The following is a 15,313-nucleotide window of genomic DNA, read 5'->3' as shown; positions in this document are numbered from 1 at the left end:
CACACTGTACTTCCAACTTTTCTTTTTAAAAGTGCACAGCTGATGAAAATAGCAAAACAGCATCAATTTAAACATCTGTCAGTGTCAGGAAGATGAGGGTGTAAAAGGAGCACGTTTGTGTTTGTTTGTTGTGCAGGCCTGGCAGGATGCTGGACTTGTCCTGTCCACGACCAGCAATGAAGCCTGTAAGCTCTTTGATGCCGTGCTGACACAGGTAAGACTGAAAGGCACAAGAAAATGGGATTTGAAGGGACTCGTGCATGGAACACTCTTTACTGTAGCTGATATTTAAATTTCTTATCAGCTAGGAGAGCCTCACAATCAGGCTACCACAGGAGTTCAGCCTTTAGCTGGCTGCAGGAAACCCTTTTAGCAGAGGGCTGTACCAGATGCTGCAGCCATGGTGAAAACCTCAGCCAGTGTGCTCATTCCACTTGATACCAACAAATCAGCCAAAAACCCTGTAGAAACCCAGGGTAGTTGGTTCTGCTGGTGACTGAATTATATTAAACCCCAGTTTTTCTGTTTTTCTACTATACTAAACCTTCCCGAATGCAACATTTGTCTTTTAATCATTTGCCTTGTTTTTGAATTTTCAGTGTCTGTGAGAACAAAAAGAAAAAAATCCTCCTTATCACAGAGGATTGCTCCACCCTCTTTGCTCTGTCTCTCTTACAGTATGCAACCTGGACCAATAATGAGAGCCTTGGAGGTATTGATGGATGTCTCTCCAAGCTAAAAGCAGCAGATCCAAACTTTAGTGAGTATAACCTTTCATTCTGAGCATGGAAAGTGCTGGGTTATTGCCTGTTGTCTTGGTATTTAACTGACTTGGTTTATGCAAGGGGAAGGTGATAATTTATAGAATTCTGTAAAACTTCCTCGAAATGTAGAGCAGGCAGAATGCTTTGGTGTGGTTTTTTTTTCTTTTCATTTCACATAATGTTTGAGTGGCTGTCATGAAAACCTTCTGAGAACTTTAGGCTTGGGAGACTTCCTGGACCCCTGTGTCCACAAGTCAGTTTTATTGAAAATGCTCAGCTCCTCTGGTGTTTTATGGAGCTGAAGGCTCTGCTGTGAGCTCAGCTGGTGCTGTGCTGTTTCCTGCAGCAATGGGACATGTCATTGCCAATGGCTTAGAGCTGATTGGCACTGGAAGGACCGTGAGGCTCGACAAGGAGCTGGACAGTGCTGTGAGAGCCATGGTGGCACTTTCCAAGTCACAGCCACTGACAGAGCGGGAGAGACTTCATGTGTCAGCGTTGGACGTGTTTGCCCGGGGGTGAGTCCTCTGTCACCCTGCCCCAGGGACTGGGAAGAGTTCCTTTGTCTACTGCAGGCAGAAGTGAAGGTTGGCAGTAGTGATGTGTCATGGTAGCTGACATCTAGCAAAGGATCGGGGTGAGATGTCACAGATTGTCCCTGAATTTCTGCCTCCACCATAAGTGCCATGTCTAGCTGGTGAGCAGCGCTGTAGGAAGTAAAGTTCTCTATTGCCACCACTTCCTAGCATTAAGCACTCCAAGTTTAGAATGTGCAACGGATCCCTCAGTGCGGTTTAGAACTAGGAAATGAAGTATTTGGCTACAGTAGGGTCCAGACTCAGATGCACAGACAGAAAATTACAGACTTCTCTCTCTTGTCTCCCTATGTCAAAACCTATTTCCCCTGTAAAACAGGGAGGTAAGAGTGTTACACTGTGGGCTGTAGCACACTGCTTCATTCCATATGATAAATCTGTAGGAACTGCAGAACATATGGGCTAATGATTCACTTTCATTATTTGTTTGCCAAACAATTGGGCAAGCATGGATTTGCTCCACATCTCAGCAAAGGAAATGAGTAAGCTACTGAGGCCCTGCCACTGGGTTTGATTCGTACAAAAGGAGAGGGAAGGTGTCTTTTTACATACAAAGTTCCATTAATTATGGTGGGTCCCTCTAGGAACTATTCAGCCCTGGAGGAAAATTTTTAGATTTATGGTTTAAGCTTGTTTCATTTTCCTTGTGTGTTACAGTGATTTGGTGTAACCCAACACGATTTCTTTCATAAGATTTCTGAGAAGGTGCCAAATGAATATAATCCTATTATTATCTTAGAAAAGACTAAAGAATTCCTTTGAGGAAGAGAATAAGTCATTTGGTGCTGAATTTTCTATTTCTCAGCATAGTTTGAGTTCAGGACTAACAGTAGGGGCAGGACTAACAGAAAGAAGGCAGTGTGTGCCTTCTTTCGGTGATGGAAATAATTTTTTTATTTCTAGCCAACTTCCAAAAGCTTGTGATCTATGGGAGCAGATTCTGCAGAGCCACCCCACTGACCTGCTAGCCCTCAAATTTTCCCATGACACTTATTTCTACCTGGGATACCAGCGTCAGATGCGAGATTCCGTTGCCCGTGTTTATCCTTTCTGGACACGTGATGTTCCACTGAGCAGGTGAGTCATGCTTCATTTGGGAATTGCTCTTTCCCTGGTGTGCACAGACTATGTGGTTTTTAAGTTCAGACTTAAAAGTTCAGGATCTTTTGGAAACAAGACATGTAGACAAAAATCAAGAGTCTAGAAGTTAATCAAACTTGACCATGGATAGAACATGTATCCAGTATCCCTCCTGACACTGTTGATGAGGGATTTTTCTTAAGTGAGTTGTGTCTCACTACTATCAAATATAGCACATGGTGTGTAACACACAGGATAAAATCATGTCCTTACCCAGGGTAGTGGCAAAATTTCTTCATTTCATCCAAAAAAATACTATTCATCTAGATCCATTAAATAAATCAAGTACACATAACATCCCTATTTTTTTTTATTTTTATGGCTTAATGGGGATGATTTACAACCAGTTTTAAAGGGCCACTTCATGCAAAAGTACCCTCCTGTGGTTTTGTGGGCACTGGGGAAAATGTAGAAGATTGCCTTTGAGATGCTTAGATAGCTTTGGTGACGGCAGTGTCTCACTTCTAGCCTTTTAGTTCTGCATCTTGCAGCTGTTATGGAGATCAGCAGCTGGTTCTGTGTAGCTGGTGATTCCATCTCATCCAGAGATGGAAATGTCCATTCTGATGTGCATCTTCTCACTCTTTGCCATACTGGTGTCTCAGGGTCACTCATTTCCTCTGAGAATTAGCTTAGTAGTTCTGTATCCTGTGAGCTTGAACCTTTTTGTAAATTGCTCTGCAAGGACTTTTTTGAGTTAAATGCTCTTTCTGGTGTGTTTTTTCAGTCCTGGACTAAACCTTTTTATAAATGGATAATGTGTTCTTTTTCCCCCTTCTGTTAGCTACGTGAAAGGCTACTACTCTTTTGGACTCGTGGAAACAAACCTTTTTGACCGTGCTGAGAAGGTTGCCCGTGAGGTAAACTGCCTGCTGTTGGTGCTGAAAGGCTTGAGAATTCTCAGACAGGGTGTTGGTTCCTGCCAGTTGTTAGTCAAAGCAGTAAAGAGATACAGCTCAGCATGGAAATGCTCACAGATCTTTGTGAGACTTGTTGATGACTCTTCTCACATCTCTGCCCCACCAAGGCAGTTTCACTGGACTGCATTCCCCTCACTTGCTTCTGAGCATGCCCTGAAGGATGGGGTCAGAACACCCCTATAAAATCCATATATCAGCCCATCTGCTGCTTCCCACATGTATAATTGGCTGTTTACTCCTATCGAAGAATGTTGGATTGTTTTGACATAGTCTGCTCTTGACAATCAGTCCTTTTTGGCTTCCTGCTCCCTTTTTTTTTCCTAGATGCTTGTTCCTGGATTATTGAGCAATTAACTGTAACAATGTTCCTGGGGATCAGCATTAGCCAGCCTGTTTCCCTTCTATGAAGATTGTAATTATACTTGACTTTCTCCAGTCCTCAGGATTATCCCTGTCCTCCAGGAGTCTCAGACACAATTAATCTCTAATGGGTGTTCTTGGCAAAACTTCTGTTACATCAAATTGCTGAAAGTGACAACAGAGACTAAACCCTAAAACTTAACCTTTACTAGGTTTATGACTAACTTTGCAACATGCCAAAAGCCTAAGGAGAGTTGTTGGGCCAAGGAAGAGGAATTGGCTGAATACTCAGAGCTGGCCATTTTTTGGAAAAGAAATAGTTATCTGCAAGGCACTATATCGTGGAATATATATTGTGCCTGTTCCTGCAGTTCTTTCATTGATGCATGTCTGTGAAATAGATGTCATTTCACAGTCATCATCAAAGCCTGTGTTTTAAAGTGTTTTGCAGATGTTCATCTCCCTGCAGCAGAAGCTGGGAAGTGAAGTCAGCCAAGAAACATTCTCTTCCTTTTCTGTTCCAAATCAGACTTCTGGGCTGTGGTTAGTTGGAGTGGTACAAGGATGTACTTAACATGCAGCAAGTAAAAAGTAGTCTCTTGTTTCTAGATAAGCAGTGATAAATGCCTGCATTTGCAAGTTTGTAAGGCTCATTGTGTTCTCCTGTTTTTCACTCACAGGCTTTGGCTATAAATCAGACAGATGCATGGTCTGTCCATACTATAGCTCATGTAAACGAAATGAAAGCAGAGGTGGAGAAAGGCTTAAAATTCATGAAGGAAACGGAAAAGAACTGGAAGGTAAAGGTTTTTGTGGCATCTCTGAGGAAGCTATTTCTAGGTTTTCTTTAATTCCTGCAGCCAAGTTCTTGAGTCCTGCAGTTCCTTCCTATCTGCAGACCTGTTGCAATCAATGCAGAGTTTGGATATTAGAGGAAATCCTCCTTTGAGGTGCTGCTCTTCTCCATGCAGCTTTTAAGCAAGAGGCAGGAGGAAGTGGCATGTTATGTGGGACATGGCTGTCCCTATTTCTGACCTGTTGTGTGGTTATAAAACCACAGGCAGAAAGAAGTGGCATGTTATGAGGGACATGACTGTCCCTATTTGTGTGGTTATAAAAGTAAAGTGACCACTGATTCTTTCATAAGCTTTTTACTTAGGCTGAGGTAAGCACAGACAGTCATTTGAAGGACCTGGCTAAATCTCCTCATGGGACCTAGGATGAGGTGGAAAATAAAAAAGTCAAATCACCTGTTTCAAAACACTAAAATACTTGTTTGCTTCTGGATGGGGAGGGGATTTTAAGAACAAAGAAAAGAGAAATTATGCTCTTATATCTTTTCTAGTGCACTAATTACTTTCTAACTTATCAGTTACCTTATATATCCAACATGTTTGGCACCATCTTTCAGAGTATTGAACAGGTTAGTTAGTCTGTTATGTGGTCCTTCGCTGTAAATTAAGTTTTATTTTCTGTTTGATAGCATTTACACAGTGATTAAGTCTGTTATATTCAGAGCTGAGAGCTGGGAGGTTTGCCTTTGCTAGAACCCACAAGAGTCTATTTTAGAGTCATCTGAGCTGACTGTCCCACCTCACACCAAGAGCACAACTGGACAGTGAGACTAGAAAGGCTGGGTTTGTGCTTGTTTTATTTTTTAAGTTAAGCATTCAGATACTGGGCTTGGAAGTGCAGACAGAAAACTCTTGCTTGAAGTTCACACCTGTCACTTCCCAGAAGCACTTTGTCCTTTAATACGTTAGTTTTAATGAAACAGTGATTGACAGTTTGGGTGATACCTTAAAAACCTCAGTCACTGACTTTTGGATCCATTTTTTTTAAACTATAGGTTCTTGAAATAGTTGCATGTCTCTGTGATTCATACTCTTTATCCAAATAAAATCAAGTGCAAGCCCACTTCTCTCTAGCAGTTTAATCTTTTTCAGAGCTCAAATTTAGCAGCAGAGGAAAGGTTTTGCTTTATTTAGTCAGGTAATTCCATGATCTTGTTTGTAGGACATTTGGAATGGCAGTATGATATTCAACTTGATATTATCAGTGTTAATGCCAAGCACATAACTGCTTCTGTTGCTTGGGTTTGGTTTGTGATTTAATATTAAACAAGAAAAGATTACCAGAATGTTTATCCTAGAAGCCCTGACATTTATTGGAAACCTTTGCCTTTGTGCTTCCTGAAAGCGGTTGTTACAGTTGTCAGTATGACAATAAAGATGATTTTTCCACTTGTGAGACCATTAAGTTTAACTACAGAACCAGGAGAGAGTGGGAGGAGAGTGGTGAACCTTTCTGATATTTTAATTTTCAGCAAAGGATTATGGAACTACATTGTCTGTTTTTAATGCATTCACAAAAATGAACTGCAATTGCCTTGAACTGCAGGCTAGGGAAGAGGATTTGAATTTCTGGTGCTAGCTGTGAAAATTGGTGCAGTTCAGCAAAAATTCATCTCACCTGAGGAGCTGCCACTGTGTTTGGCATCTCTTGCTGCTCCTGTAGCCTCTAGTAAAACTTGTTTAAAAAGTGATTCCTCTTTGTCTGAGGTAGGTTCTAGATTGCTGGGATGAATGGCCCTCATAAGGCCTCCATATCCTCCTCTCTCCACTATCTGGCCAGGTTAGTTCAGACAAGATGTCTAAATTTTAGATGAGACAAATCTTACTCTTCTTAGAGATGTGGATTAAATTTCTTTCTTTAAAAGGGTGCTGAAGAAAGGTGAGTTCTGAGGCATCCAAGTGAAACTCTTATCGGAAAAATGATGTGGGGGGTAACCTTGGGTTTGAGGTGTTGCCATGCATAGCTGCAAGGACAAGTGTACCAAATGAGAAGGTGTCCTGGCAGCTGATCTAAATTTCTTGTCTCTTTTGTTTCTCCTGAAATACTCAGTTTCGTTGAAGGAGGAAACAGAAATCTGACGAGATAACTTGAAAAGGGGACTTATTTTGTAAATAATTTTTTTTTTTCTCTCCAGAGCAGTGATATGCTTGCTTGCCATAATTACTGGCACTGGGCTTTATACCACATTGAAAAGGTATGAGATATTTTCATATATGTGCTTTATGGTCCAGATAGGTTATGTAAAGCTCTTTAAAAGGCAGAACTAAGATTTACTTGGGGGGGGGGGGGGTGTCAGCTATTTGAAGGGATGTTTTTATAAAATAGCACCATTCTGTATTTACAAAGGGACATAGTCCTTTATTACTGTTGTTTTGAGAATTTTAATTGCATTGGTCAGCACTTTCAGGATCTTTCTAAGAATGTTGAAATATTGCTGTGAGATTATTGCATGTTTGGAGATCCAATAGTCTCACTAATTATATTTAGCACAGTTATTTGATAGCAAGATGAATGTAGATCTCTAATTTTGAGATAAAAATTAACAAAACTCTTAGCAAATTCAGTACTCATTTTGTGGCCCAAAAATTTGCTGACTATAAAAAAAGAGACCATAAACTCTAAATTGGGTTGCCAGTGCTATTAATTATTGTTACTAATTCTTACTATGGAAAGCCTTTAAAAATGGTTTAAATTTTACCCAGCCTGTCAGAATTTCCTTGGATTTAATGCTTAGCACTCATGTGGTTCAGCTTAATAGGGAGATAAATGTGGCATCCTTGAGAAGGCAGCATCCTTTGGCCCAAGGCAGAGTAACACAGAAGGAACATAAATCTCAACAGGAGTCCAACAGTTTATTTATTTTGTCACTTCCTATCTACATAAGTATTTTGAAGGCTACTTAAAACTGGTTTTTTTCCATCTCTTTGCATACACCATGGGATGCACTGATTTTTGAAAACATCTGTGAAAGGAACATTAGAATGAGAGGCAATACCTCCATGTGTCTCCTTCCTGCTTAACTTGTGCCAGTATTGGTACTTATTCTTTGATGGAACCTCAACATACTGATCATTTTGCCTATTAAATCCAGGTTTTTCTGCTTTGAATACCTCAAGGTTTCTTTGACTTGGTTTGTTTTGATCAGGCAGTCCTGAAGAGCTGTTATGATGTCTGTTAATGTGTTTGTCTCTGGTTGCTGTGTCTGCATGTTAACCCCACAGTCCTCCTTTGCTTTTCCAGGGGGAATATGAAGCTGCTTTGACAATTTATGACAAGCATGTGAGTAGGGGCCTTTTTATCTTTACTGAGATTATGCAAGATCATGATATGATGATCATGTGTGCTTTCTTCCTTCTGTGTGACATTGAAACCTATCACAGTGCATGATCTGTGTATAAATATTGTTTACATCTGTTACCACAGTCTTTTGGGGAAACAACTTCTCAGCACTCTGGGGAAAATGCCCCAAGGATTGAGTGTTACATAGTTTGAGTGCTTGAAAGAGCTACAATGGTACTGATTTCCATTCTGTCCGTGTTTCTTATTCATACCTTTCAAAGGATGTAAATTAGTCAAGTCACCTCTACAAAGAACTTGTTTTGCATATTAGGTACAAAGTCGACTGTCTGGATTTCAAAACAACCTTTGTAAGTAAGCAGTATCAATTTAGATAACATAGCACATCTTTGTAAGGATTGTAAAAATACTGCAAGCATTAAGAAAGCTGCTGGGCAGATTCCCATCTACTAACATTGATCCAGTGAAGTAATATTTATGTCAGAATTTTGGAAAAAATAAAATACTGTGATGACTCTCCATATTTACTGAGAAAAACAGCACATGTAAACCATATAAGTTTCTGTCATTGTAAACTCTTTTATTCAAGAAAAATGCAATTAGGACTATTACAAAACAAGTAATTTTGAATTAATAGAAGGATAAAATTAATTTAGTACTGTGAAAAAAAATTTGATAATCTGAGGAAGTTTCCACTAGTGCATCACTTGGCCAGCCTATGAGTACTTGTGATTACAGATTGCTCCTGTGTGCCTGGCAAGTGGAAGCATCCTGGATATAGTTGATAACAGTTCAATGCTGTACAGGCTTCATCTGGAAGGTAGGATATCCTCTGGCCATTCTTTTTTATAACTTTCTTTTTCCCTTCCCCTGCCATTCGTGTTGGGGAAGTGTTTAATATGATTACACAGCAAGCTCGATCAGTGTTTCAGAAGAAACTTGAGAAAAGCATCAATGTGAAGTTCCTAATGTCCATAAGCTTTATTCTTCCCAAGAGCTTCCATTTTCCATGCCAGTGTGGCATAGCAGTCAGCTCACATAGGTCACTTACTTCTTCTCTGACACTTCACTGCTATTGTTCCTGGAGGTCTGAGGCTAAGCAAACAAGTGCATAAACCTGTAAAAACCCATAGCACTTTCTGGATGTAAATTTCCAGTCACATCCTTTTTTTTCTGTTTTAATTGAAATAGTTAGTATGGGCCTATCAGCCTCTGGCTTTTTGTACTCCCCTAACTCAGTGGCATTTCCCCTTTTAAGTCAGTGTTTATACACTGGGGTTGATGGCAGGGGACATGATGGGCAGATAGTGTTTCACACTGTTCTTCTAAAACATTAATGATGTATTGGGGTTTTTATTAAATCCATCTTCCCACTCTGTCTTGTGATTCCTACAGATGGCTCATGGTGAACAGCACCTCCAAAACATTATGAACAGTCTCATAATAAAGCCAGAAGCTCACACAATGCAGGCTAAAATGCAGCCTTTAAACTCCTGACAGTCAAGAAACTCTTGGCCCACATAAGGCAGGCTGCAGCTGAGCATTATTGCTGCATACGTTCTGCTACATCAGGAAATGCTGAGTTCAGTAGGAATGCATTTTATGCTGAGTGGCTGACAGTAATTGCAAAGTTGTGCTTTTGCATGTGACAATGTTATTGAGAGAAGTATTTTTTACTCTTAGGTGTAAAGCTTGGGAACAGGTGGAATGATCTGCTTGGGGTTACGAAGAAGCACACCAAGGATCACATTCTTCTGTTCAATGATGTGCACTACTTGATGTCTTTCCTTGGAGCCAAAGACCACAAAAGTACTGAGGAGCTTTTAACAACTCTGCAGGAACTTGCCAGGTAAGCAATGGAATTCCTGCACTGGGTTCTGTGAATAGCCCTCTGAACTTCAGGGCAGTGATGCACTGATGTCTCTGGCTTGCTGAAGCTCCAACACGCTCCTCCCTGCTTTAGCATGTCACTGGGACACATCTGGTTTAAGCAGGACAACATCCTGTTAGGAGATCCATATTATTGCCTGTTTATTGAGTTAATGTCTAGAGGGGTTCCTCATGTTGTTGAGCAGAAATTTTTTGTGTTTGAGGTCATGGACACCACCTGAGCAGTTGCTGTCTGTTTCCTTTTAGTGAGGTCACACTAAGCTGTGTTACAGACAAGGAGTAAATTAGTATATAAATTAGAATATTCTACAAGATATGTTAGCTGTCTGTGGAGGATCTTTTCTGCTCTAGTTTAAAAGGTTAATAACAGAACATTAATTGGTAATGATATTCTAATGGCTACTCTTTGATGTGTTGTTAAGTCCATCTGCAGGAAATTAGGTTTCAAGTACTACTAAAGTAAAAATGTAGAATATTTCACTTTCAAATTAAGTTGTTTGAAAAAAATTGAATATTTAAGTACTACATCCAAACAAGGAAGGTTTTGGGATCCCTTAGGTATTAAATGACTGTGAATTGCCTTGTTGTTTTTTTTTTTAAGGGGTTGATCTATAGATGCTTTAAATTCAATTTCTTCCCCCTACTACACCCTTTTTTCCCTCTATTTAAGCATCTGTTGCTTCCTTTGCCTTTAAAGAGAAGGAAGGAAGGAGAACCTGAAATTGTCACTATTTGTTCCTGACTATATGTAGTTTTGAGGAACACTGTAATTTTTAAGAATACTTATCTAAACAAATAATTTTCAAAGCAAGCCTAAGTATGTCTCATTTAACTAAAGTAAAAAACAGCAAATATTTTTTGTTATTTATTCTATTATTTGTATGTCAGGATATATAAAGTATAGAAAACTATCCACCACAGAGGCTTTAATGAACATGTGTTCATATGTGCTATTTATTCTTTCACCCAGTGCTTCCTTTCACCTACTTTTGGCCTTAATAATACATGTGTACATTTTTAGCTGTAGTTTGAAATATTATAAAGCTTAGAATCCTTATTTGAGAAAGCAGGCTGTGAGCTGAAGGGACTGTATTAATGATTGGATTAATTTACGTCTATCACAAATATGTAATGCATAAATGATACCCCAGAGGCGTTTTGTATGCGTTAAGAAAGCAGTGTTACAACCGGGGCACAAACATCTGGCATTGCACCGGTATCTTTCCCAGGCCTTAGCCATGGAAAGTTGCTGGGAATTTGTCGGGTGTCCCATGGCGCTCTCTGGTGGTTGGTGTCACAGGCTCTTTCCATGGAAATGCTGGACAAAACGTGGAAATTAATTGTTCCATCATATTCATCACTAGCTGTCTCGAGCTGCTTCAAATGAACATCTGTTGTGCACTTTTATCTTTCTAGGATGCCACAGTTTGTTTAAGGAATGATAAACACATAGGGCAGTGTTGCCTCCTGGAAAATGAAGGCTGGCCCAGTGAGAGAAACAGGAAGTTTTGTAACGCTGACTTGAGAAGGAGCTGGCTTGCAAGGTCATGACTGGGAGCTTTGTGCAAGGACTGGTGGCCACATGTGGCCAGGCAAAGGACTTAGCAGTAGGATGTTCTGGTGGGGTCAGCAGAAGAGAAACTGCAGTTTTCTTACTGTCCTAGCCCAAACTGGTTATTGCAGAGCTAGGAGGGGTTGGGCTTGTGCCTTTTGTGGGTATATTCAGGAGGATAAAAACTGATTGCTGGATGAGTAACAAAAGGTAAAAGTAGCATAACCACATCGAAAGATATGACCTAAGTCAAGTACCTGAAACATCAGGCTTTGTACAGTAAAAAAAAAATAAAAACCTGTCTGCAGGCAGGGGCAGACTAACATTGAAATATGGCTATTTATGCTTTGGCTTTGGAAGCTAACCACTTTTTCATTCTACAGAGCACCTCATGAAGACCACCAGCTTTCCCTGGCTCCTCATTTGGGGCTGCCACTGTGCCAGGCTTTTGCAGAGTTTGAAAATGGGAATTGTGACAAAGCTGTAGACCTGCTGTACCCAATCCGTTATGAATTAGTCCAAGTGGGAGGCAGTGATGCTCAGGTAAAGGAGATCCAGAAAAGACTTTTTGATGTGACTCAATTCCCTTTCAGTAGCCACCATGAAGCACTTAGCTCATCAACAGCACTTCAGGGTCAGACATGAAAAGTTGAACTGTGCTGGTGACTGAATCCTGTTAGCAAGTGCTTATTTGCAAGGGTTAGCTATTTATTTTTAATGTTGATTTGTTTCCTTCCTGTGAATTTAATAGTTTGGTAACCAAGGCATTGTAACCAGCCATACATTATAAATTATTTATTCGTTTGTATTCTGCTGACTTTTTTTCCAGAGAGATGTTTTCAGCCTGTTATTGATTCATGCTGCTTTAAATTCCAAATCAAAGGCCAAACGAAATCTTGCAAGGTGAGTATTTCCCCTGATAAATATTTGTGGAAGTAGCGCTGTTGCTAAAAGTAAGGAGTAATGAATATACTCTAAAAGTAAGAAGTAATGAATATATTCAAACCAATAAATTTAGGCTAAAATTATATGCAAGCATTTGTTTTAAATGTAGCAACATTTAACCAGGATAAAAAGTATAGTATCTTCCAGTTCCAAAGGTCCATTCTTTCAGCCTGGATGGATGATCTGTGTATGTTCAAGAGTAGTTGATTTTCAAATGGTTCTGTCTTCTACTATAGCCTGTTGACCATGTGTGTTACAGACTGCTAAGCTGTGAACTGCAACTCCAGTCAGTGCCACTGCTGACATCTGCTTTGCTGGGGAGTCAGAGGTGTGTTCTGCCACGTGGGCGCAGCACAGCCTGTTTGGCAGAACAGTCCAGTTTATCACCCACTCCTCAGCCTCCTACCTCTCCTTTCACAGGTGTCTCCTGCATGAACGTGATCTGATGAGACCCAAGTCACCAATGACTGAGCGACTGATCAGGAAGGCAGCAGCTGTGCATTCCATGGCATAGGGCTTTCCTACAGCTTCAGCTGGAAGAGCCAGGAGCTTTCCACAAAGCCTGAGTGCAGGGAGTGCAGGGGTGCTGTGAAGGAATTCAGGGAGGTACTCAAGCTTAAAAGATCTGAGAATTATTTCCTTACAAAAAAGACAGAGCTGTTACATTTCTGGAGGTTGTGTCTTAGATGATTCCACAAGGAAAGAAGAAAACTTGCTGATAATGCAAGCAAAACTTGCTGACAAAGCTTTCTGGAGCATCCCAAAGGCACAGCTGCTCTGGTATGTTTTCCTGAACATTCCCTCTGACTCTGATTATACACAGTGTAGTAACAGTGCCTGGACTTCAGTCCTTCTTTGGCCCTGTTTGTTAGCTTGGCCTACATGTGAAGTTAAACTGCTCAGGTAATTCAAAGGGAGCTTTGAAATAAAGCTAGTACTAATAGGAAGAGGTAGGGCCAGAGCCACTACAGGCATGAACTGAATTCCATATTGAGCTTCTGGCTCATTCAGGCAGAAGTCACAGATCTGTCTGCATTTAGGATCTCTTTCCAGGTGTACATTTATAACTCCCTCTCATAAAATGTTAAATTTTTCCTCCCAATATAGTACATCAGAGCTTTCTGGCATTACTGGGTAAATGAAACCAGACAAGAACCAGACAAGAATAATGACTATTCTGACATGGGTGCTCCCTCAGCACTTTAAAATCTTTCAGAAAAAGGGAAGAGCCTGGATTTCAGCTGAACCAGTACCATTTCTGAAGGGTTGTTGGACTGGGTCTTCGTGCTTCCCTGAGCTTTTGGATAGTCAGGCCCTACTACCATCTCACTCCAGAGAGGCCCTGCAGGTTGGCAAAGTGGGGTTTAAACCAGGATTAAAGCACAGACTTTGGAGAGGTGAAGACCAGGAGGGAGCTTCTGCCATGGGAAGGAGGGCTCAGGGGGACAGACACAGCTCAGTCCCAACACATGTGATGGGATAAACTTCAGTGCTGCAAGTCAGGCACGATGTGAGCCATGGGCCTTGAGAGAGCTTTGGTGCCTCTGGATTCCTGCAACATCCCAGAGCTAACACATGGTCTTGCAAAAGTATTCCAGAAATCCCTAATGACAGGTAAAATTGTATTTCAGACCAAAATTGAACTCATGCCTCCTCTTCTGGAATCGAAGTCCCACATTCTGTAACTGCTCAAGCTCTGGCTTTGTTTCCACATCTGCAAACTCTCCTGGCCTCATAGGCCTGCCCCTCCGTCCTGTCAAGCTCAGGCTCTTCCCCATGTCCCACAGCAGCCTTGTCCTACAGTTTCCTTTTGACCTAAGAAAGCACTTCCATAGCTGGCCCTGCACAGCCCCTGGAGTTCCTGCATCGTGGAACAAGAGGTGGAAGTGCTTTGCTGACATTCTGCTTTACCCAATCCTCCCCTGATGCAGAAATAGCTTATTTTAAAAGGAGAATAATAAAACCACGTAAGGGATTGCATTCCTTGCCTTCAGGTTTTCTGATTGATGAGCATGCTGTTCTTCAGCAGACAGCTTGTCTGTTCAGCCATGGTGGGGGGTGACTCACTTGGGACACTTTACACTGGATTTTTACTCTTATTTTTAATAAGTGCACTTCAAGCAATGACTTTAGACAGGTAACTTTTTACTCAAGGAATGTAACAAACTGTATAAGGGAACAAAAGCCTGAGAAAGCTCTGGCTGGCTATGCAGGGTATGATCAATGTAATCAATGACAGCTCTACTTTTGATAGAACACGATTGAGAATTTTGTCTGCTTTGCCTTAATAAATTCAAAGATTATCTTTGCTAAGCAAGCAAGTACATAACTTCTTTGCATGTGTGAAGCTTTTAGATATGTTATTCAGCCTAATTTCATAGATGTGTAGCAGTGTGCACCCACTTTGTTTCCATCACAGTGGCCAGAAGCGTCCAGCAGTGGAGAGCAGCAGTATCTGTGCTCACACAGGTCACAGCCCAAGCGTGGCACAATCTCTCAGGGGTTTTCCTTGGTGCATTAGGAAGAGGCTGAGGTGCTATGAGGTGGGTGAACCGTTGTTTCTTTCTCATCCTCCTGCATTCAGAGTATGCATTTTCCAGCTGTCCTTCCCCTTCAGCTCAGTTATCCAGACTGCAGCTCTCACCCCCAGTCCAGCCCTCTGATGGAAAAGCCAAAGCCTTGTGCACCAGAGAGCTGCATCCATCCCTGCTGCAGGGTGGGTTGGACCATGGAACAACTCTGCAGTTTCTGTATTGCTGTGTCCTCACTCTGTGTGTGCTCATCTGGACTGATCCTAAGCTGTCAGCATCTCACTGGCACCCTCCCCATCCAGGCCTGCCTTGTGCCTCACAGGCGTGGGCCTTTCTACAGGTGCCTGATTTAGTCTTTCAAAGTTACGCATCTGCATATTAAAGAAGGACATCCTTAGAACCTCTCAGTATCTCACTACTTCAAGGTTTAAAACCAACAGTTCTGCCACTACCTCACTTAATT

The 15,313-nt window shown here is 41.2% G+C and overlaps 1 protein-coding gene across 3 annotated transcripts in view; it reads left to right on the top strand.

The window, feature by feature from the left end:
- The window catches only part of TTC38 (tetratricopeptide repeat domain 38), a 28,047-nt gene that overhangs the window by 3,584 nt on the left and 9,150 nt on the right, over positions 1-15,313 (top strand). Inside the window, exons 2-15 of one of the 3 annotated variants that reach the window (XR_014616180.1) lie at positions 137-214; positions 679-760; positions 1,111-1,282; positions 2,264-2,437; positions 3,285-3,360; positions 4,461-4,580; positions 6,770-6,829; positions 7,876-7,914; positions 8,671-8,752; positions 9,616-9,781; positions 11,758-11,917; positions 12,204-12,277; positions 12,740-12,925; positions 14,739-14,862. Coding sequence is in view for 1 of the 3 variants with exons in the window: in XM_084206439.1 (XP_084062565.1) it covers positions 137-214; positions 679-760; positions 1,111-1,282; positions 2,264-2,437; positions 3,285-3,360; positions 4,461-4,580; positions 6,770-6,829; positions 7,876-7,914; positions 8,671-8,752; positions 9,616-9,781; positions 11,758-11,917; positions 12,204-12,277; positions 12,740-12,833 (1,377 nt within the window). In the remaining 2 variants the exon portion in view is untranslated. Of the gene's footprint in view, positions 1-136; positions 215-678; positions 761-1,110; positions 1,283-2,263; positions 2,438-3,284; positions 3,361-4,460; positions 4,581-6,769; positions 6,830-7,875; positions 7,915-8,670; positions 8,753-9,615; positions 9,782-11,757; positions 11,918-12,203; positions 12,278-12,739; positions 14,636-14,738; positions 14,863-15,313 lie in introns of those variants that run through there. The other 2 variants (XR_014616181.1, XM_084206439.1) reach the window with 2 other exon arrangements.

The sequence above is a fragment of the Fringilla coelebs genome (genome assembly GCF_963513975.1).
Source record: "Fringilla coelebs genome assembly, chromosome: 5".
In the NCBI taxonomy this organism is placed as follows: Eukaryota; Metazoa; Chordata; class Aves; order Passeriformes; family Fringillidae; genus Fringilla; species Fringilla coelebs.
This window is presented reverse-complemented; position numbering and strand designations above follow the sequence as displayed.